Genomic DNA, 22,814 nt, shown 5'->3' with positions numbered 1-22,814 from the left:
TCTTTCCACCCAGATGGCCCTGAGATGCTGCAAATGCAAGGCGTCCAGGACCCCCTCCCCAGCCCCACTCTCACTCGGAGGGCTCCACTATCCATGTGCCCTTCAGACTCTCTCCACCCCAGATAAACTCATCCTCAGAGACACCTTGATGTCCATCCTGAGCCCCAGAGGCTGCCCCTCCCAGTCCCAAAGGAAGCGTTCTTCACTGGTCTACCCCAGCAGTTCTCCCCAGGATAGAGCAGTTCAGGCTTTTGAGTCCGTCCAACCTGGCTTCAAGTCACCGCTTAGCCCCTTTTATAGATGAGTGACGTCCAGCAGGTCCCTTGACCGCTCAGTTCCATCCGCTAGAAAGCGGCCAAAAAGTTTCCAGGAGCCTGAAAGCGGTAGCGGCGGTTATTTCGACAACTTATCTGAGCGCCCCATCCTCAGCGCCCTGCCCGAGTGCTGATCCCAGATCAGTAACCCCGGCTGGATGAAGCCGCGCCTTGCCTCCACTCTGGCCGCCAAGCCAGGCGCTGTCCCCACGCCCCGGGCTGCGGGCAGCCGGGCGGCCGCCGCCGTCGGAAGGGCCAGGCCGGGTGTCCGAGGAAAGGCCCGCGGCCGCAGCTTTCCGGCCATTGTCCCCCGCGCCCCCGCCCTGCCCCACGGGCCACCTACCCTGGCGCCGCGGGCGGCGGGCTCTGCCGGTGCTGGCGCCGCCGGTACAGCCCCGACGCGGCGAGCGCGCCCAGCCGGGTGGCCATGGCAGGGGCCTCCCTCCCTCCTGCCGCCCGCTCTGCCGGGTCGAGGGACCCCAGGCTCGGAGCGCGGGTGCGGCCGCGGGCAGCCGCCAACGACCGGACACCGCGGCCCGGACGCCCGGCTTGCAGGAGGGGGCTCCCTCGGCACCCACCCCTCTGCACCGGAGCTCACGTTACGCACTGCGATCTCCAAAGGGCAGCGGAGTCAACTCCAAATAGAAAGGATATTGTTCCCGCCGCGGGGGCAGCGCAGTGAAAGCTGAGGCTAGCAGGATTGGGTCCCGGCTTGGGAGGGGACGCGCCGGGAAGATCCCAACCAGCACAGAGGTGAGTCCACAGTGACAGGGCAGGCTGCCTAGAGATCCCGGGCTGCCAGGAGCCTCCGAGGAAATCCTAAGCCCCCTGAGCACGCTGAGGATGGTATGTCCTCCTCTGAGGAGGGCGGTATGGACCTGAGCCAGCTTAGGAATTCTGCAGTCAAGAAGCTGATGAGGGATTCACACACGTGCCCACTTTCTGCTTTGGTCCCTTCCCTGAGAAAGTACAGCCACCTAGGAGACCCAGAGAGACCCAGAAGACCCAGTTTCCCTGGTAGCTCAGCTGGCAAAGAATCTGCCTGCAATGCAGGAGACCCCAGTTCAGCTCCTGGATCAGAAAGATCCCCTCGAGAAGGGATGGGCTACTTACTCCAGTGTTCTTGGGGTTCCCTGGTGGATCAGACAGTAAAGAATCTGCCTGCTGTGCGCTTGGATCCCTGGGTTGGGAAGATCCGCTGGAGGAGGGCATGGCAACCCACTCCAGTATTCTTGCCTGGAGCATCTCCATGGACAGAGGAGCCTGGTGGGCTACAGTCCATGGTCACAGAGTTGGACACGACTGAGCGACTAAGCACAGCACAGGAGACCCAGCCCAGGACAGCCCAGTCCCTGGACCTGGCCGACAAAGAACCATCCACTCCAAAAGAAGTTCACACAGTCAAAACCCAGAGGGCATGCAGTCCCCCAGCTCTTCATGGAGAGCAGAAGCAGCAGGATCTGATGGAAGACCCCCAGGAAGGCATGGTTTCCATGCATTTTTACCTAAAGGTATTTATTGGTGGGGCTACTGTGATCTATGTGCTAACACCCAGGACCAGTATCTGAACTGTGGCCACTGATGGCCAAGGAAGAACCACGATCAGCATTTAATAAGGATCCACAGCACTCACAGAAATCACATTGATTCCATTTCCCTGAAAAACCTCTCTAGTGAGGTCAGAAAGCATGAGCAGTACCCTACCCTGCCTTCCATCATTCCAGACAGCAGGATGCTGGTCTTCTGACACTGGGGAAGGAGGATCCATCAGCACTCAGATGCCAGGCCTACACATCAAAGAACGAACAATGCCCAATAAATTCAAGCTCGAGGAAGTAAGTGCTCATTAGCCGCTCTGGGAGCCAACCCCCAAACACAGCCAGGTGACTACAAGCATTGTGTGCAGTACGGTTTGTCAATACACCTTGATTCCAAAGGTACCAAGTACTGATCAATTCAATAAATATTTTCTTAAAGGCGGCACCAGGGGCTAAAATGGCATAGAGAGGCTGAGCCTGGAGCCAACAAGTAGAAGGATCACCTCCTGCCTTCTGATTTAGAGCTGAATGCTTAAGAAAGCTAGGGTATAGAGTTTTCTTAGGGCAGCTTCAAGTTGATGGCCCAGGGCCTAGGCCCCTCTTACCAGCCTCCATTCAACCTGACCTGTATGGAAATTATGATCTCTAGAACCCAGAGCTCTCAGCCAGAGTCACAGTTACATTTAATGAGGGAACACGTCCACAATGGTGGATAGACCTGGGAGGGAGGCTATAGCCACAACTGTTTTGCACATCACCATTTTAAATGAAGTTCAAGTCCAAGATTACCAAACACTAATTGATTCAACAAATATTTACCCTAAAATGGGCACCAGAGGCTAGAAATTGAGAGAAATTTAGTGACTGAGTCCAAATCCCAAACCTCTGCATAGCCTTGTTTTCCCATTCTGCAGCCTTTCTTGCAGGGTGAGGCTGCCAGTCATGCAGGCCTCCCTGTCCAGCATTCTGGCTCCAGAGAACACAGTTGCGAAAACACAGCAAAAATGATGTCAGCAAAAATGGCAGAATAAGGACCTCTGAAAGTCTGTCCTTCCGTAAAAGCAATGAAGGATTTCCTCGGTGGCTCAGCAGTAAAGAATCCGCTGGCCAATGCAGGAGACTTGGGTTCAATCCCTGGATCGGGAAGATCCCCTGGGGAAGGAAATGGCAGCCCACTTCAGTGTCCTTGTCTGGGAAATCCCATGGACAGAGGAGCCTGGCAGGCTACAGTCCATGGGGTCGCAAAGTGTCAGACACACTTAGGGACGAAACAACAACAACAAAAGCAATGAAAAAAACTAGTGCAAACTGTCAGAGTCACCTTTTTCAGAACTCTATAAATTAACCAAAGCCTTGCAGTAACCAGACAGCAAGGAAAACAGCTCAGAAGACATATGGATGACCAAAAGGTACATGAAAATATGCTCAATATATTATAATCGTAATCATTAAGAAGATGCAAATCAAAACCTCAATGAAATATCGCCTCTCACCTGTCAGAAAGGCTATTACCAAGAAGACAAGAAATAACAAGTGTTGGTGAGGATGTGGGGAAAAAGGAACCTTTGCATACTGTTCAAGGGAATGTAAATTGATGCAGCCACCATGGAAACAGTATAGAGTTTCCTCAAAAAAATTTAAAAATAGAACTACAATGTGATCCAGCAATTCCACTTCTGGGTATTTATCTGAAGGAAACAAAAACCCTAATTTGAAAAGATATATACAACCCTAAGTTCATTGCAGCATTATTTACAAAAGCCAAGCTCTTGATGAAAGTGAAAGAGGAGAGTGAAAAGGTGGGCTTAAAGCTCAACATTCAGAAAACAAAGATCATGGCATCTGGTCCCATCACTTCATGGCAAATAGATGGGGAAACAGTGGAAACAGTGTCAGACTTTCTTTTTTTGGGCTCCAAAATCACTGCAGATGGTGAATGCGGCCATGAAATTAAAAGACGCTTACTCCTTGGAAAGAAAGTTATGAGCAACTTAGATAGCATATTGAAAAGTAGAGACATTACTTTGCCAACAAAAGTCTGTCTAGATAAGGCTATGGTTTTTCCTGTGGTCATGTATGGAAGTGAGAGTTGGACTGTGAAGAAGGCTGAGCACCGAAGAATTGATGCTTTTGAACTGTGGTGTTGGAGAAGACTCTTGAGAGTCCCTTGGACTGCAAGGAGATCCAACCAATCCATTCTAAAGGAGATCAGCCCTGGGTCTTCTTTGGAAGGAATGATGCTAAAGCTGAAACTCCAGTACTTTGGCCACCTCATGTGAAGAGCTGACTCATTGGCAAAGAGTCTGATGCTGGGAGGGCTTGGGGGCAGGAGGAAAAGGGGACGATAGAGGATGAGATGGCCGGATGGCATCACTGACTCGATGGACGTGAGTTTGAGTGAACTCCGGGAGATGGTGATGGACAGGGAGGCCTGGTGTGCTGTGATTCATGGGGTCGCAAAGAGTAGGACACGACTGAGTGACTGAACTGAACTGAACTGAACTGAAGATATGGAAACAACCTAAAGTGTTCATTGATGGATGAATGGATAAAGAAGATGTGGTATATAAAAGAAATGGAATACTATTTGGCTATAAAAAAGAACAAAGCAACTTGCCTGGTGGAAGTGGCTAAGAATGCACCTGCCAACACAGGGAGCACAGGTTTGATCCCTGGTCCAGGAGGATTCCACATGCCGCAGAGTAGCTAAGCCTGTGCGCCACAACTGCGGAGTCCGTGCTCTGCAGCTTGCAAGCAACACCCACTGAGCCCTTGAGCTGCAACCACTGATGCCCCTGTGCCTAGAACCCATGCTCTGCAACAAGAAGCCACCACAATAAGAAGCACACCACAATGAAGAGTGCCCCTCTCTCCCCCAAACTAGAGAAAGCTCCAAGCAGCAATGAAGACTCAGTGCAGCAAAAAAAAAAAAAAAAAAAAGAATGAAATCTTGCCATATGCAACAATGTGGATGAAACTTGAGGGCATTATGCTAAGTGAAATAAGTCAGAGAAAGAAAAATACTGCATGATCACACTTACATGTGGAATTTTATTTATTTTTACATGTGGAATTTTAGAAACAAAAGCCCAGGTCAGATACAGAGAATAGTTTGATGGCTACCAGAGGTGGGGGATGGGAAGTGGCCAAAATGGGTGAAAGGAATCAAGAGAACAAAATTCCATTTATAAGATAAATAAGTCATGGGGATGTAATGTACAGCAGGGTGACTATAGTTAATAATACTGTATTTCGTATTTGAAAGTTGCTAAGAGAATAAATCTTAAAAGTTCTCATCACAAGGAAAAATATTTTCATAATTATGGTGTCAGGTGTTAACTAGACTTACTGTGTGATCATTTCACAATTACATACAAATATCAAATCATTATATTGCACATTTTCTAAAATTAATATTATATCTCAATAAAAATCCAGAAAAACATCTATTTCTGCTTTATTGACTATGCCAAAGCCTTTGACTGTGTGGATCACAAGAAACTGTGGAAAATTCTGAAAGAGATGGGAATACCAGACCACCTAACCTGCCTCTTGAGAAATCTGTATGCAGGCCAGGAAGCAACAGTTAGAACTGGACATGGAACAACAGACTGGTTCCAAATAGGAAAAGGAGTATGTCAGGCTGTATATTGTCACCCTGCTTATTTAACTTATATGCAGAGTACATCATGAGAAACGCTGGACTGGAAGAAACACAAGCTGGAATCAAGATTGCCGGGAGAAATATCAATAACCTCAGATATGTAGATGACACCACCCTTATGGCAGAAAGTGAAGAAAAACTAAAAAGCCTCTTGATGAAAGTGAAAGAGGAGAGTGAAAAAGTTGGCTTAAAGCTCAACATTCAGAAAACGAAGATCATGGCATCTGGTCCCATCACTTCATGGCAAATAGATGGGGAAACAGTGGAAACAGTGTCAGACTTTATTTTGGGGGGCTCCAAAATCACTGCAGATGGTGACTGCAGCCATGAAATTAAAAGATGCTTACTCCTTGGAAGAAAAGTTATGATCAACCTAGATAGCATATTCAAAAGCAGAGACATTACTTTGCCAACAAAGATCCGTCTAGTCAAGGCTATGGTTTTTCCTGTGGTCATGTATGGATGTGAGAGTTGGACTGTGAAGAAGGCCGAGCACCGAAGAATTGATGCTCTTGAACTGTGGTGTTGGAGAAGACTCTTGAGAGTCCCTTGGACAGCAAGGAGATCCAACCAGTCCATTCTGAAGGAGATCAACCTGGGGATTTCTTTGGAAGGAATGATGCTAAAGCTGAAATTCCAGTACTTTGGCCACCTCATGCAAAGAGTTGACTCATTGGAAAAGACTCTGATGCTGGGAGGGATTGGGGGCAGGAGAAGGGGACGACTGAGGATGAGATGGCTGGATGGCATCACTGACTCGATGGACATGAATCTGAGTGAACTCCGGGAGTTGGTGATGGACAGGGAGGCCTGGTATGCTGTGATTCATGAGGTCACAAAGAGTCAGACACGACTGAGCAACTGAACTGAACTGATACTTTATTGGTGTTTTTCTTTCTGACTTACTTCACTCTGTATAATAGGCTCCAGTTTCATCCACCTCATTAGAACTGATTCAAATGTGTTCTTTTTAATATCTGGGTAATATTCTATTGTGTATATGTACCACAGCTTTCTTATCCATTTGTCTGCTGATGGACATCTAGGTTGCTTCCATGTCCTAGCTATTGTAAACAGTGCTGTGATGAACATTGGGGTACGTGTGTCTCTCAATTCTGGTTTCCTCGGTGCATATGCCCACCTGTGGGATTGCTGGGTCATATGACAGTTCTATTTCCAGTTTTTTAAGGAATCTCCACACTGTTCTTCATAGTGGCTGTACTAGTTTGCATTCCCACCAACAGTGTAAGAGGGTTCTCTTTTCTGCACACCCTCTCCAGCATTTATTGTTTGTAGACTTTTTGATAGCAGCCATTCTGACTGGCGTGAGATGATACCTCATTGTGGTTTTGATTTGCATTTCTCTGATAATGAGTGATCTTATGAGCATCTTTTCATGTGTTTGTTAGCCATCTGTTTGTCTTCTTTGGAGAAATGTTTGCTTAGTTCTTTGGCTCATTTTTTTAATTGGGTCGTTTATTTTTCTGGTATTGAACTGTATGAGCTGCTTGTATATTTTTGAGATTAATTCTTGGTCAGTTGCTTCATTTTCTATTGTTGTCTCCCATTCTGAAGCCTGTCTTTTCACCTTGCTTAGAGTTTCCTTCATTGTGCAAAAGCTTTTAAGTTTAATTAGGTCCCATCACTTCATGGGAAATAGATGGGGAAACAGTGGAAACAGTGTCAGACTTTATTTTGGGGGGCTCCAAAATCACTGCCGATGGTGACTGCAGCCATGAAATTAAAAGACGCTTACTCCTTGGAAGAAAAGTTATGATCAACCTAGATAGCATATTCAAAAGCAGAGACATTACTTTGCCGACTAAGGTCCGTCTAGTCAAGGCTATGGTTTTTCCCGTGGTCATATATGGATGTGAGAGTTGGACTGTGAAGAAGGCTGAGCACCAAAGAATTGATGCATTTGAACTGTGGTGTTGGAAAACACTCTTGAGAGTCCCTTGGACTGCAAGGAGATCCAACCAGTCCATTCTGAAGGAGATCAGCCCTGGGATTTCTTTGGAAGGAATGATGCTAAAGTTGAAACTCCAGTACTTTGGCCACCTCATGTGAAGAGTTGACTCATTGGAAAAGACTCTGATGCTGGGAGGGATTGGGGGCGGGAGGAGAAGGGGACGACTGAGGATGAGATGGCTGGATGGCATCACTGACTCAATGGACGCGACTCTGAGTGCACTCCGGGAGTTGGTGATAGACAGGGAGGCCTGGCGTGCTGTGATTCGTGTGGTCACAAAGAGTCGGACATGACTAAGTGACTGAACTGAACTGAACTGAGGTCCCATTTATTTATTTTTGCTTTTATTTCCATTACTCTGGGAAATGGGTCATAGAGGATCCTGCTGTGATTTATGTCAGAGAGTGTTTTGCCTATGTTCTGCTCTAGGAGTTTTATGGTTTCTGGTCTTTAACATTTAGATTTTTAATCCATTTTGAGTTTATTTTTGTGTATGGTGTTAGAGAGTGTTCTAGTTTCATTCTTTTACAGGTGGTTGACCAGTTTTCCCAGCACCACTTGTTAAAGAGATTGTCTTTTCTCCATTGTATATTCTTGCCTCCTTTGTCAAAGATAAGGTATCCGTAGGTGCACGGATTTATCTCTGGACTTGCTATTTGTTCCATTGATCTATATTTCTGTCTTTGGGTCAGTACCACACTGTCTAGATGACTGTAGCTTCGTAGTATAGTCTGAAGTCAGGCAATTTGATTCCTCCAGTTCCACTCTTCTTTCTCAATTGCTTTGACTATTTGAGGTTTTTTTGGTATTTCCATACAAATTGTGAAATTATTTGTTCTAGTTCTGTGAAAAATACCATTGGTAGCTTGATAGGGGTTGCATTGAATCTATAGATTGCTTTGGGTAGTATACTCATTTTCACTATATTGGTTCTTCTGATCCATGAATGTGGTATATTTCTCCACCTATTTGTGTCATCTTTGATTTCTTTCATCAGTGTTTTATAGTTTTCTATATATAGGTCTTTTGTTTCTTTAGGTAAATTTATTCCTAAGTATTTTATTATTTTCATTGCAATGGTGGATGGAGTTATTTCCTCAATTTCTCCTTCTGTTTTCTCATTGTCAGTGTAAGAGGAATGCAAGGGATTTCTGTGTGTTAATTTTATATCCTGCAACTTTACTGTATTCATTGATTAGCTCTAGTGATCAATGGTAGTTTCTTTAGGGTTTTCTATGTAAAGGATCATGTCATCTGCAAACAGTGAGAGTTTTACTTTTCCAATCTGGATTCCTTTTATTTCTTTTTCTTCTCTGATTGCTGTGGGTAAACTTTCCAAAAATATGTTGAATAGTAGTGGTGATCGAACCCTTGTCTTGTTCCTGACTTTAAGGAAAATGCTTTCAAGTTTTCACCATTGAGGATAATGTTTGCTCTGGGTTTATCATATATGGCTTTTATTATGGGTCAACTGACTTTTGACAAGACTGCCAATGATAAAAGAATAGTCTTGTCAACAAATGATGCTAGAACCACTAAATAGTCACATGCAAAAGAATGATTTTAAACCTCCACTTCAGGTCATTTATAAAAACTGACTCATAAAATACAGAAATAGAAACCGACTCAGGTACTGAAAACAGAAATATTAAATAATCAATGCTAAACACTCCAGGGGAAAAAAAGCATATGTGTAAATATTTATAAATTAGGTACGTTTCCTCGATATGACACCAAAAACTCAAGCCATCAGAAATAAATAAATAGGGACTTGCTGGTTAATCATCTGCCTTGCAACATGGGGGCACAGGTCCCATCCCTGGTAGGGGAAGTAAGACCCCACAAGCTGCAGAGAAAGTAACCCATGTGCTACAACTGGAGAGCTCACACACAGCAACAAAAGACCCTGCAGCTGCAGCTCAGACTCTAGGCACAAAGAAATAGGTAGGACTTCACCAAAGTTTAGAACTTCTGTGTATCTAAGGACACTACCAGGAAAGTGAAGACAACCCACAGCAAAAAATATTTGCAAATCATATATCTGATAAATATTTAGTATCCAGAATACATGAACTCTTACAATCCAGCAATAAAAAGAACCCAATCTTAAAACAGGCACAGAATTTGACTAGACATTTCTCCAGATAAGATCAACAAGCAGCCAATAAGCTCCTGAAAAAGTGTCCAAGATCACAAGTCACTAGGGAAATAAAAGTTAAAACCATAGTGTGGTGTCACTTTAAACCTACGAAAACAGATAACGGTAGGTGGAGAGAATGGAACCCTCAGACATTCTTGGTGTGAATGTAAAATTGATGCAGTTACTTGGAATACAGCTTGGCAATTCCTCAGTTCAACATAAAGTTATTATAGGACCCCAAAATTCCACTCCTAGGTATATTCTCCAGATAGTAGACAATATATGTAGCAATATTCACAGCAGCACTTATTCATAAGAGCCAAAAGTGGAAACAAAATTTCCACCACAAATGAATATACAGATAAAATGTGGTTTAGCCATATAAGGGCATATTATTTGGTCAAAAAAGGAACAAAGTACTGATTCATACAACAATATAAATGAACCTTGAAAACATTATGCTAAATGAAAGAAGCTAGGCAGAAAAAATAAAAATAAAAAAGAGGCCACATAATGTATGGCTCCATTTATATGAAATGTCCAGAGCAGGCAAACCTGTGGAGACAGAAAGCAGACTAGTGACTGCCAGGGGCTGGGGGAAGAAGGGATTAGCTGCAAATGGGTTTCTTCTGGGGGTGATGAAAATATTCAGAATTAGTGGTGATGGTTGCATAACCTGGTAAATATACTATAAACCACTGACCTGCACACTCTGATAGTGAATTTCATGGCACACTCTGATAGTGAATTTCATGGCATGGGATTCATACCCCAAATGTTAAAGCAGCACACACATAGTGAAGCATGCAACTATGCTGCTTACTAAGAGACAAGGGCCCCAGAAGCAGCATGAAGCTGGGAGGCGGGGTTGCTATCTCTTTCTGGGCGGTGAGTGCCATCCCCAGGGCAGCCAGCGATACCACCACAGCCTCTCTGACAGAGCCAGTCTCATTGGGGGGCTGAAGACAACTAGCCCAGATCCTTTGGCATGGCTGAGATGAATGATAATTTCATCAGGGCATTTTGAGTGATTGTATTTTCTTACTGTGCATGTATGTTTAGGTTCATATACACATATATGAGACATCTCATCTTAGTGAGATACAGTCATCTCACGTGAGCATCTCATTAAGATCATCTTATTAGGTCCTCTTGAATGAACAGTCATCATCCAAAATTCAGGAGATCTGAATAAACAGAACAAGAAGGACTGTTCAGGTGCCTCCCTCTGCTCCCCTCCCTTCCTCCCCTACCCGCCGGCAGAAATGAAGCTCTAAGGATGCTTTAAGTGTGACTGCACGTAGTAGCTGGGAGCAGAGAGCGGCCCTGTGGCTGGAGAGGTAGGTCAGCCGCTGTGCAGGGAGAGCCCAGTCCCTCCCCAAGCAGCAGGCCACCTCACAAGTGCCGAGTGCTCAGTTTTCAGGAATTCTGGGAACTGGTTCACATCACCTTGGTAGCTTGAAGTGAGCCCAAGTAAGAGGTGTTACAGCATGGAACTGCACACACCCTATAGATCAGGCCCCATAGCACTTCCCTGGCCAGCCAGAGAGGGGAGTCTCCACCAGAAGAAGAAAAGGGAGGAGGTGAGGGCCATGGGCGAGGCCCAGTCAGGCCCAGTCTGGGGCTCAGGGCCCAGCTGCACATCCCCTGTCACCTGCTTCACACTTTGCTTAAACCCCTGAGTCCATCACAGCCCCATGTGCTGTCCCAGGGGCTCTGGCTGCCACCCTAGCTGCTCCTTGGCAGGCTCCTCTGCTGAGGGAGTCACTGGGCATATTCCTGAGGAGGGTGGGGACCATCTGGGAGCACTGGGGGGTGTGGTGGACGGGGGGGGGGGGGGGGGCTGGTAAGTGTGAGGACAGGGATCCAGCAGCCCCACTCTGCCCGGTGCCAAGCATGGGGCCCGGCTGTGAGCTGGCGGCCTCCGTGGGTGTCGGTCATGTGGCGGGTGGGCCTCCCCTCCAACAGGCCAAGCCACTGAGTCACAGCTGTGCGCACTGTTCCCCAGGCTCCCTCTGGAGGACAGCCGCTGACAGGCCAGCTCCCTGGGCAGGGAAGGTGACCCACCCAAGGTTGGAAAACGTTGACGTCAAAGGTCCCTTCAGCTGGGACAAAGACACGGTGTTTTTAAGTCCAGAGTTCTCAGGGCTGCAGCCAGGGCTGAGCCTCTTCCCACAGCACGGAGGCTTCCTAAATAACCACGCCCACATCACGGGCCTCATTCACTCTTCTGGCCTAGCTCAGCCTTCTGGGCTACAGGCCATCATGTCCAGTCTCAGGGTTTCCCCCGAGACTTACCACCACTCTCCAAATGCTTCATGGCTCAAACTAGCTCTGTGTCCACTCCCACACCTGCCACCACAAAATGGGCACCTGCCCTGGGTCCAGACTCCACCTCCCAGGTCCCCTGAATCCCTCTCCTCTTCTCTTGCCCCATGGCTGCCAAGGGGAGGCTTCATCACTGCTTGCCACCTGGCTGGTCTCCTTCCCTGTCTCTTCCTCAGCAGCCCCTTTCCTAACAGTACTCAGAGGAGTAGTTCCAAAGTGCCCAGCCATGCCTGGCACTCCAGGTCCCTTCAGTGGCTCCCCCGCCTGCTTGGAGGGCTGGGGCTTTACACCGTTGGCAGGGAGAACCCAGAAGGTGCAGGAGGTGTACAAGGAGAGGGTAATTTCCAAAAATCAGTCTGGTCTGGGCAGCAAGGGATGATGTGGGGAAGACCAGCATCCAGGTGTGAGAACTGCCCTGGCATTTCACGGGGGTAGTGGATGTGTGGAGGGCACGGTGGCATGAAACAGAATGAAAATGAAACTCCACAGCTTCTGGGACAGGAAAAACCTCACCCACCCCAAAGGCTGGGTCAGACGTCCATTCCTCCGCCAGGCTGGCCCCTATGCCTGCATATGGAAGGGAGGTCAGCCAGCCCTGGCATGGGCGCCACATGTGGTAGGCCAACTTCAAAGGAGGATGGGAGCATGGGCTCACAGACCACTCACAGCTTGTGAAAAACAAAAGAACAGAAGAATACACACAAAAAAAGAAGAAAGCCACCAAAATGTTACTGAGGGCATTTCTGAAGAGCGGAGCCACGGGCTATTTTCTTCCTTTCTTTCTGCTAGTGTTTCTGTTACCTCTTTGTTTCTGGGTTTTCCTAGTGAGGGAGTGAAAGTATTAGTTGCTCAGTCGTGTCCAACTCTTTGGACCTCAGTGGATTGTAGCTCGCCAGGCTCCTCTGTCCAGGGAATTCTTCAGGCAGGAGTACTGAAGTGGATAGCCATTCTCTTCTCCAGGGGATCTTCCTGACCCAGGGATAGAACCCAGATCTCCCACAATGCAAGCAAATTCTTTACTGTCTGAGGCACCAGGGGAGCCCCTAACTCTCTAAGATGAGCAGTTCTACTTTTAACCCAACTCAGAGTTTTCCAAGGCTCACTCTAGCTCCTGTGTCATTTGATGACTAGCATCTTTCGGGATCAGGGTGCCCACTGGAGCTGGGCAGCAGCTGGAGCGGGCTGGCCCCTGTTCCCACCCTGGCCTGCATTCCCAGCTTCTCCTGCGGCGCTGTTCTCTGGCCAGCCTGATACGCCCCTCTCCCCTGAAGACCCTCGGGATTCAGGGGGGAAAGAATTCCTGCTGAGGGAACAGAGGTGCATCTGGGTTTCTGCCTCTCCCCAGCCCAGAGCATCAGAGCTGAAGCTGCTATGGAAGCTGACATCCTGCAGCTCGGCCTTATGCGATCCCCGCTGTGCCTGGAAAACCACCTGTCACGCATCCCAGCCCCACACCAACACCCATCTGTCGCTGCTCCTGATTCTGTCCCTGTTCTCTCCCCCTTTTTTTCCTCGGGAGCTTAGAGCGTGGGGAGTGAGGCAGCCGGCAGGGGTGCCCTGCGAGGGACAGGAAGGCAAGAGCACACTAGGAGGGGTGAGTATTGGGAGCCGGCTTTGTCGGCAGACCTGGGCTGCAGCGGGAGGTCTGGGAAGTGGGCAGTAAACCGCGAGTGAAGCACAGGTGACTCCCCAGGTGACAGGGTCTGTGCTGGCTCCTGGGACTGCGCTAGGACTCCAGGCCATAGCCTTTCGTGATCTGTGTGACCCTGAAGGCTGGGTGACTGCCCTGCACATTGCCTAGGTTTTGGGGCCACCACTCTGCCCTCTGTGGCTGCTCCCCATTTCTGAGTACTGCCTCTCCAAGCTCCTTTCCCCAGCAAACCCACAGGGTCCCCTCCAGCCTCCAGCGCCAAGTCAAGGGGTCATAAAGAAGAGCATCCTCCTCGCAGGGCTTGGCTAGAAGGGGCCCTGTGGGCCTCAGAGACCAGCCCCTCCCACCCCTGAGTCATGCACTTGTACCCAGCCAGGTTCCAGAAAGGGTTGCGGGGGCCAGCACTGGCCAGACACTGGTGGACATGTGACTGGCCTGGTGAGTCACTTGGCCTATGGGGCGTCAGTCATCTCATCTGTGAAATGGCCACAAGGGATATAAAAGTGGAAGCTGGGCCAGGCCTGGGGGAGTTTCTGGGGTTCAACCCATCCCTGTGCAGCCTGTGCTGGGGGCAGGTCTGGCTAGGTCCCCAGACCGACCGTTTACCATTTTTACCACCCTCGTCTGCTGAGCAGGAAACAGAAGGCTCCAGAGGTGACCTGTCTCCAGGGTCACCCAGCGAGGGGACAGGGAAGCCGGCGGGAGCCGACCGCCTGGGTTTTCAGTTGGTAGTGACCTTGAGCAAGTCTCTGGCCCCTCGGAGCGCTAGTTCTCGGGAGCAGGGGGCGGGTGTGGTAATGGCTCCATCGCCCGGGACAGGGCAGACCCTTCACCTGCCGCTGCCCGGGGCCGGCCAGAGGGCTGGAGGCGCGGGAGCGGGGCAGGCGCCCCTGACCTGACCAGCGCTGCCCCCCCGGGGCCGGGGAGAGGCGGCGGGGCCGGGGCCTGGTGAGGCCGGGGTGCCCGCAGCGGGTGGGCCGGCCGGGGTCCTGCCCCGCAGCCCCGCCCAGCCCGGCGCCCCAGGCGTCCCCTCCCGGGCCCACGGCGCCCACCGCCCAGGGGCGCAGGGAGGGACAGTTACCTTCCCGTCATGGTGGCTGCGCACGCCGAAGCCGGGCCGCCCGGGGACCCCCGAGCCGCCGCCGCCGCTCGCTGAGCGCCCGCCGGCAGGTCCGCGCCCGGAGCGAGGAGACGCCCAAAAAAGGCCGGAGCCGCTCCACCCGCAGCCCGCCCCGCCCCGCCCCGCCCGCCCGCCGAGCCGGAGGTGGGGGCTGGCTCTGGAGGGCAGGGTGCGGTGGGCCCGCGCGCCCCGGAGGCGGGCGCGGGAGGCGGCGGCGAGGCGGTGGGCACGGCGCGCCGGAGGGCGGGGAGGGGGCGCCGCGGCCCCGCGCAGCCTCGCCTCCGGGGACACCCGAGCACGGCCTGCGGAGCGCGCGGGTCACGTCCTCCCCGCCGGCTTCGCTCGCCACCTCCCGGATTCCGGGCATAGCTTTCCTTTAAAAGGGAGTGAAGTTATAATAAACACGAACGAGCCCCCTTGCCCCGCTGGGGCGCCCCGCCCGGAGCTTCCCCGCTCCGGCTGTCCCAGGCTGCCCTGGAACGCGAACACGTGCGGGGGAGGGAGCAACGGGGAGAGATGCCGAAGCCACCTCCTCGCTGGCCCCCAACCCCGAGTGCCCGCTGCGGCCCCGGGCAGAAGGGGCCACCTTCACGCTTTAATTCTGCAGACAGATATATCTGGACACCGACTCCCTCCCGAGGCACTGGGGACTCCCAGTCCCCGGAGTCCCGCTTCCAGGAAAGTCAAGGTCGAGGGGCGCCCCCTTTGAGTCAGAAGCCTGATTCTGCATACTTACAGGCCAGTGCCCTCCCCCGGAGATAGCCAAGTCATCGGAGTCTGTGAGCAGCCCCCCTAACCTAGCAGAAGTTACTCTATAAAGATGAACCAAACGCCAGAAGTTGAGGAGGAGAACCAAGGAAAGCTAGAGAGGAGTCTTTAAACTGACCTGGAGAAATACAAAAATTTAGGGAACATATTCTGAATAAAAATGTTAAATAAACAAAACGTTTACTCCACCTAAAGGCAGAAATTTCTAGCGAGGCAGTGGAGTGTAGCTCATAATTCAAGGCAGCCCAAATACCAAGGCTGGGATAAAACTGAGCAGCCTGGTCTGTTAAACCAACTGAACATTGCCTTACTTCTTGGAAACAGACAAAAACTATCTAGAAATGGCCATGCAAAGTAGCAACCCACAAATGAACAGTGGAATCCAGAGCGATGAATTGATAGTAACGCGCAGCAGTATACCTGCAGAGCATGCTTGGGACAGGCACCTGTTCCTAAGCAGCTGATATCTTGAAACTATTGCAGTTTGCAGTTCTTTTTGCAAATGTGTCTTGGTTGATTCTGATTAACTGCAATTTGATGATTAAGTGGAAAGTATGGATGCTTTCTTGGGTTATCCGCCTGTTGATAGAGAAATGCTTGTCATGATTGCCGACATAGAGACACAAATGTGTTGGAGGTTGTGCACCAGCAATGGACTGGATGCTTAATCAAATATTGGGGTTTTGTGGGAACCAAAGGGGATGAAACGTAGAGAGCAGAACACCAAAGGGACCTGCTCCCTACCTGGGGATCCCATGCCTGCCCTCCAGCCTTCTAGCCCTACTGTGTATGGTCACTGAGCAGGAGGGGATCTACCTGTGGCCAAACCGGAGCTCTCTGCTGCTCGCCTGTCACTCAGAGTGCCTCTTCCCTGGGCCTGGGCAAACTCAGCAAGAGCTGGTTGGTGACTTTGCCATCATTCAGCCCTGCTAGAGAGGTGGAGCCTCAAGGAGCTGTCTGCCAGCCTCCTACAGTGCTGCTACAGGTCAGATTTGCAGGAAAGAGCTGGCAATTGCCTGGCAGTGATTATTCAGATGTTCAATCACTCATCACCCCTTCATTCAAGACTATTTATGGTTTATAAGCACTGGGGGTTCAGCTGTGAACAAGAGGACCTGGGCCAGGTTCCCACTGAGTTTAGCTGGGGTGCGGGACAAACTGCAAACAAATAAATACGGTTTTAATCAGGAACAGTATTGCAAAGAAGAGGTAGTGTACAGGGCTGCTTGAGAGTGTGGAGAGGCAAGTGGCGGTGGCGACTGAATGAGGAAAAAAGTTAGCAAGTGCAGGGACTCTGAGGTCAGAAAGAAGGTGATAAGGAGAACACGAGGGCGGGACATCGGAAATAAGGGGGAGGGCGGGGCCAGAGCACCGGCGCAGAGTCTGAGCGCCCGACACAACACTCTTTGACACCAACATGGTGAATCTCCAGACATTACTCAGAAAGAAGCCTTAAGCAAAAGAGGCCTGCTCCATTATTTGAAGCTCCCTGAGGTAACCAAGGAGATCCAACCAGTCCATTCTGAAGGAGATCAGCCCTGGGATTTCTTTGGAAGGAATGATGCTAAAGCTGAAACTCCAGTACTTTAGCCACCTCATACGAAGAGTTGACTCATTGGAAAAGACTCTGATGCTGGGAGGGATTGGGGGCAGGAGGAGAAGGGGACGACCCAGGATGAGATGGCTGGATGGCATCGCTGACTTGATGGACGTGAGTCTGAGTGAACTCCGGGAGTTGGTGATGGACAGGGAGGCTTGGCGTGCTGCGATTCATGGGGTCACAAAGAGTCTGACACGACTGAGCGACGGAACTGAACTGAACTGAACTGAGGTAGCCACCATCCTGAATTTTTTCCACCACCGACTAGTCTTTCTGCGGTAGTCAGTCACTCACTGAAGTCCAACTCTGCAACCCCACGGACTCAGGCTGCAACCTCTTCTGTCGATGGAATAGAGTTGGTTGCCATTTTCTTCTCCACGGGATCTTCCTCATCCAGGAACTGAAGCCACATCACCAGGGAAGCCCGGGTATCTGAGCATTCGTGGTAAAATTCTTTGAGCTTTGCTGAATGCTTGACTGGGGTGTTTGTGGCGGGCATGGATGTGATTTCTGTTAAGAGTCCAGATGATTGGCAGGTTTTCTTTCTCTCCTGCTTGTTGGCCATGTGGCAGGACAGCTGGGGCAGGTCAGATGAGGGGTACGTAAGACTGAAGAGCCTTCTGGGTGTTCCAGGGAAGGTAGTAGGGGAGTGGGTGCCAGGAACCTGGAACTCAGCGAGGTCCCGTCTCTGCAAAGATGTGGACGGCTTTGTGCAGATAGGGTTTCAACCCTGGGGCTCATGTCACTGAAGGTGTCTGTGCTGAGCCAGGAGCCCTCTGAGGATGAGAGGTCAGGGGTTCCAGTGAGGGAGGGAAGCCAGGGTGTGGAGGTGGGGGTGAAGTGTCACAGAAGCTCAGAGAGCACGACTACTCTCTGCTCCCTTGTGCGAGCTGCTTCAGGTGCAGGTCAGGGAGGGGACTGGGTTTGGTGTCAGGAGGAGACCCACGGGAGTGAGGGGACAAGCTGGAAGGATAAGGCATGCGTGTGTTCTAAGTCGCTTCAGTCGTGTCTGTCTGACTCTTTGCAACCCTATGGACCATAGCCCTCCAGGCTCCTCTGTCCATGGGAGTATTCTCCAGGCAAGAATATTGGAGAGGGTTGCCATGCTCTCCTCCAGGAGATCTTCCTGACCCAGGGATTGGACCCGTATCTCTTACATGTCCTGCACTGGCAGGCAGGTTCTTTACCACTAGCGCCACCTGGGTAAGGCAGGGCCCTGCAGTGCCCTCTCGCAGGGTCCTGTGGTCCTGCAGACGGCGCTCCCTGGGGTGGGGAACACAGCACCCGATGGGGGCATTGGAGGTGGCAGAGAACTTTATAACTGCTTGGAGGAAATCCTGCTCTCAAGAGAGCAGAGAAGGGGGCAGTTGTCATGTGAAGGAGAGAGGAGGAAAGGGTGCAGTTCGGAGGCTGGGGTTTGACAGGGAGAGAGCTGCTGACACTCAGAAGTGAGGACTGACTCAGCCACTGCGTGTGATGATTCAGAGCAGGACAGATGAGGCTCTGAGATGTCAGGGGTCAAGGAAGGCGGGGCCACAAAGCAAGCAGTGGACGACGTGACAGCTGTCCTAGAAGAGACTGGGGGGTGCAGGGTCCCTCTAGGTGCAGGCCCTGTGCCCTCTGGGTCTCAGGTTCTCTGTGAGCACCCCCTTCCCAGGGGATTTCCTTGGCTGCCCCACACCACCCTCTCGCTCCCCACTCCAACCCACTGCCACACCTGAGCTAACTCAGTTCCCTGGAGGTCCCATGGCAGGGGGAGAGGGAGGCGGTCATGGGGTCCAAAGGAGGGGTTGGGCCTCCCTGGCACGGCAGCAGCAGTGAGAACTGGGGCCTCCAGCTGCCTTGAGCAAACGGCCTTTTCCCCATAGCTACGTGGGGCTGTGGTGTGGGTGGAGGAGGAGGAGGTCTCAGGTCCCCCTCAGGAGCAGAGTGCCTTCCCAGCAGGCAGGACCAGTATCATGCCTGGTTAATAATGGCCCATGTGATGTGAGCGCCCCAGGGGCTCCCCCTCCCTGGAACTGGTCTGGGCATTTCCCTCTCAGGGTGTTGGGGATGCTCCAACACTGAGCCTCGTAGAGTACATAACTCAAATCAGCCAGCTGCTTCGAGCCTGAAGTTTGTTCCGAAGAGGCCTGTGAGAATCCCTGGGGAAGGGCAGGGAAGCACCTGGCCTGTTCCAGCGGGAGCCTCTCCCCAGGCAGAGAAACAAACAGTGAGCGGCACACCCCCCTCTCACACCCGCCTCCGTGCACCCCCCCACACCAGGCCAGCTGTCATTTTAACAAACGCATTTTTCTATTTTAAATATTTCTTTATGGCTGTGCCACGCGGCCTGCGGGGTCTTAGTCTCCCTGCCAGAGATCGAACCCACACCTTCTGCAGTGGAAGTATGGAGTTCTGACGGTAGGGAATTCCTAAGTTTTTCTATTTTAAAATGTGGGCATGCCCTCAGAACACAGCGTCTGACCGGCACAAAATGTACTTACTTCTTGGACCATGCAGAACTCAGTGAAAGAAGCTGGTGGTATCATAACCCACTAACTCTTTTAACACTTGTAGAAAAACAAAATTGTTATTTAGTCGCTAAGTCGTGTCCGACTCTTTTGTGACCCCCATGGACTATAGCTCACCAGGCTCCTCTGTCCATGGGATTTTCCAGGCAAGAATACTGGAGTGGGTTGCCATTTCCTCTCCAGGGGATCTTCCCTACCCAGGGATCAAACCCTTATCTCTCACATCTCCTGCAGGGGCAGAGCATTCTTTACCACTGAGACCCAGAGACGTTTTTCAATGTAAAGAGAACACAGGACCCTTATTCAGATCTGGTTTACTCAGCGGTGGAGCTGAGCCCCGGAGCTTTACCACTCATGGCTCTGCTTCCTTTCCAAAGACTGCCTGCCTTGAACTTTGAAGAGAGAAATGTATTTCACTCTTACCTTAGCTCTGGGATAGACTTCACTCAACTCCCAGGTTTGGACCAAGAGTGGCCGAGTTTGGACCAAGAATGCCTCTAGCTGGCATTCAGCAATGCCACATTTTTGCACCTGGCCACATTTTGCATCCTGGCCTCAGTTACCCAACAAAAAACCACCTGTGCACAGTGACCACAGAGTTCTTCATCAGCCTCCCCTGCTTCCAGAAGCATCTTTCTTCCACACATTAAGGTTAACATTGCTTCCCCTTTCTCATGAGGACAACCAACCGTTAACCTTCCCATTGGAGCATCTCCAGCCTGTGTCTAGAACAAAGATCAGGTGCTCCCCACCCTCACCCCCAACCTGTCCAGACTTGCAGGAGGCCTAGCATCCAGCCAGGATGAGCTAGGCATGCCCACTGCAGCTGGTCCTTTACCCCAACGGTAGCGTGACCACTTAGAAGCCGTAAAGAGAATGGCAGGGAGAACCAGGCTGGGCCCCATGCACATCTCGAGAGCAACAAGCACCACTCAGTGGGCACAGTGACATGTCTCTACCTCAGAGGGCTGAGTTGCCCCTCGGCCTCCTCCTGCTGCTCCCTGCCCCGAGTGGAGTGCTGCCAGTCACTTCTCTGGGGAACAGCAGCTGCCCGGCCCCCTTGGCACAGCGACGTGGAGAAGCCTGGGCAGCGGCTGGGAGTGTCCAGCCACCACCAGGTACCCAGGCATTTTGGCCCATCTCTCCCTGGACAGGAGGCTGGGCTAGAGCTGGAGGCGGAGCCAGAGGCACTTTGTGGGTCCAGAGAGGATGGAGGAAGCCAAGGAAGGAAGGGCCAGCCTCCCTGGGGAGGTACCTGCTGGGCGGGCCACTGAAAGTCTATTCCTCTGCAGGCCAGGAGCCAGGGCTGCAGGGCAAGCGGAGCAACAGCTGCCCTCTGAAATCAGAGGGGCCGGCAAAGGTACAGCACCCAGGGTGGCCTCCACGTGCAGCCACTAAACTGAGCGTCCACTAAACGGGGTTCGTGAGCCCCTGGGAAGCCTGATTCTTAGAGCAGGCACACACCCTAAAGCTGCCCCCTACAAGGATGTGAGAAGAGAGAATATGCAATCACTTGGAGCAACCTAAGAAAAGTTACTGAGACATCTCCCTGCAGTTATTGTTGTCCCCAAAGAAGGGAATTCTTAGGATTATTTCTACTACATCAAATTAATTATAATTTTCTGCTATAAAAATGTCATGTATCGGGAACCGCCCAGAGGCAGTAAGAAGAAAACTTACCTTGAGCTGCATCACCCAAGAGGAGAATGGCACTTTGCTTCCAGTGTTATTATTTGGGTAGCGTTATTTTGTGATCCCCTTGCAGTTACTTTGTGACCCTTGTGCAGTTATTTTGTGATTCTTTTGTGTTCCCAATTCCACGTTCTGTGTCTTCATGGCAGATGTCCACACTGTTTGGCCCTGAGCCGGACTGCCCCGCTGTCCAGCGCTGGGCATTAGTCACACTGTGTTGTACAAAAATGCTGCCCTGGGATCTCCCTGGACTCGCGCTGCTTGCAAGGGGTGGGCCGGCATTCCTGTGCGCTATGTTCACAACTTTTATGAGGATAACTGGTTTTCATTTTTCAGTCAAATGTTACATACCTCAAGGTTGGAACTGTTTAACTTGTACACAACACAGCACCCAGCAGAGGGCTGGCTAGACACAGAGCAGGCGCTCGGCTACTCACCAGAGCCAGCGATGTCATGCCGTATTGCCGTGTTGTTTAAAATGACTTGTCTTCATGCTATGAATGTGCTATACACCAGAGCCCAAACTCTCCAAGGATAGACTCCTGCCCTATTCGCTGCTCTATCAGTAACCTCAGACATGCAGATGACACCACCCTTATGGCAGAAAGTGAAGAGGAGCTAAAAAGCCTCTTGATGACAATGCAAGAGGAGAGTGAAAAAGTTGGCTTAAAGCTCAACATTCAGAAAACGAAGATCATGGCATCTGGTCCCATCACTTCATGGGAAATAGATGGGGAAACAGTGGAAACAGTGTCAGACTTTCTTTTTTGGGGCTTCAAAATCACTGCAGATGGTGACTGCAGCCATGAAATTAAAAGACGCTTACTCCTTGGAAGAAAAGTTATGACCAACCTAGATAGTATATTCGAAAGCAGAGACATGACTTTGCCGACTAAGGCCCCATCTAGTCAAGGCTATGCTTTTTCCTGTGGTCATGTATGGATGTGAGAGTTGGACTGTGAAGAAGGCTGAGCACCGAAGAATTGATGCGTTTGAACTGTGGTGTTGGAGAAGACTCTTGAGGGTCCCTTGGACTGCAAGGAGATCCAACCAGTCCATTCTGAAGGAGATCAACCCTGGGATTTCTTTGGAAGGAATGATGCTAAAGCTGAAGCTCCAGTAGTTTGGCCACCTCATGTGAAGAGCTGACTCATTGGAAAAGACTCTGATGCTGGGAGAGATCGGGGGCAGGAGGAGAAGGGGACGACAGAGGATGAGATGGCTGGATGGCATCACAGACTCGATGGACGTGAGTCTGAATGAACTCCGGGAGATGGTGATGGACAGAGAGGCCTGGCGTGCTGCAATTCATGGGGTCGCAAAGAGTCAGACATGACTGAGCAACTGAACTGAACTGAACTGATTCCTTGAACCAAGGGCAGGGTTCTACTCAGAGAAGCTGCTCAGTAAATATCTGTTAGATTAACACTATTTTGAATATTCTTGGTAAGTTTTGTACATATATGATAAGCTGCCTAATTGTAAACTGCGTATCACACTCCTGTTGCTGGAAG

At 50.7% G+C, this 22,814-nt stretch overlaps 1 protein-coding gene across 6 annotated transcripts in view; it reads right to left on the bottom strand.

Moving 5' to 3' along the window:
• The window catches only part of LIMS2 (LIM zinc finger domain containing 2), a 36,893-nt gene extending 21,700 nt beyond the window's left edge, over positions 1-15,193 (bottom strand). Inside the window, exon 1 of one of the 6 annotated variants that reach the window (XM_069576873.1) lies at positions 14,689-15,193. In XM_069576873.1, the coding sequence (XP_069432974.1) occupies positions 14,689-14,699 (11 nt within the window). In that variant the 5' untranslated portion in view covers positions 14,700-15,193. Of the gene's footprint in view, positions 1-266; positions 635-657; positions 1,322-2,018; positions 2,190-14,688 lie in introns of those variants that run through there. The other 5 variants (XM_069576879.1, XM_069576874.1, XM_069576876.1 and 2 more) reach the window with 5 other exon arrangements.
• Positions 15,194-22,814: the final 7,621 nt, after the last annotated feature.

This window comes from Ovis canadensis, chromosome 2 (genome assembly GCF_042477335.2).
Source record: "Ovis canadensis isolate MfBH-ARS-UI-01 breed Bighorn chromosome 2, ARS-UI_OviCan_v2, whole genome shotgun sequence".
In the NCBI taxonomy this organism is placed as follows: Eukaryota; Metazoa; Chordata; class Mammalia; order Artiodactyla; family Bovidae; genus Ovis; species Ovis canadensis.
Note: the sequence above shows the minus strand (reverse complement) of the source record. Positions and strands in the feature narration are given on the sequence as shown.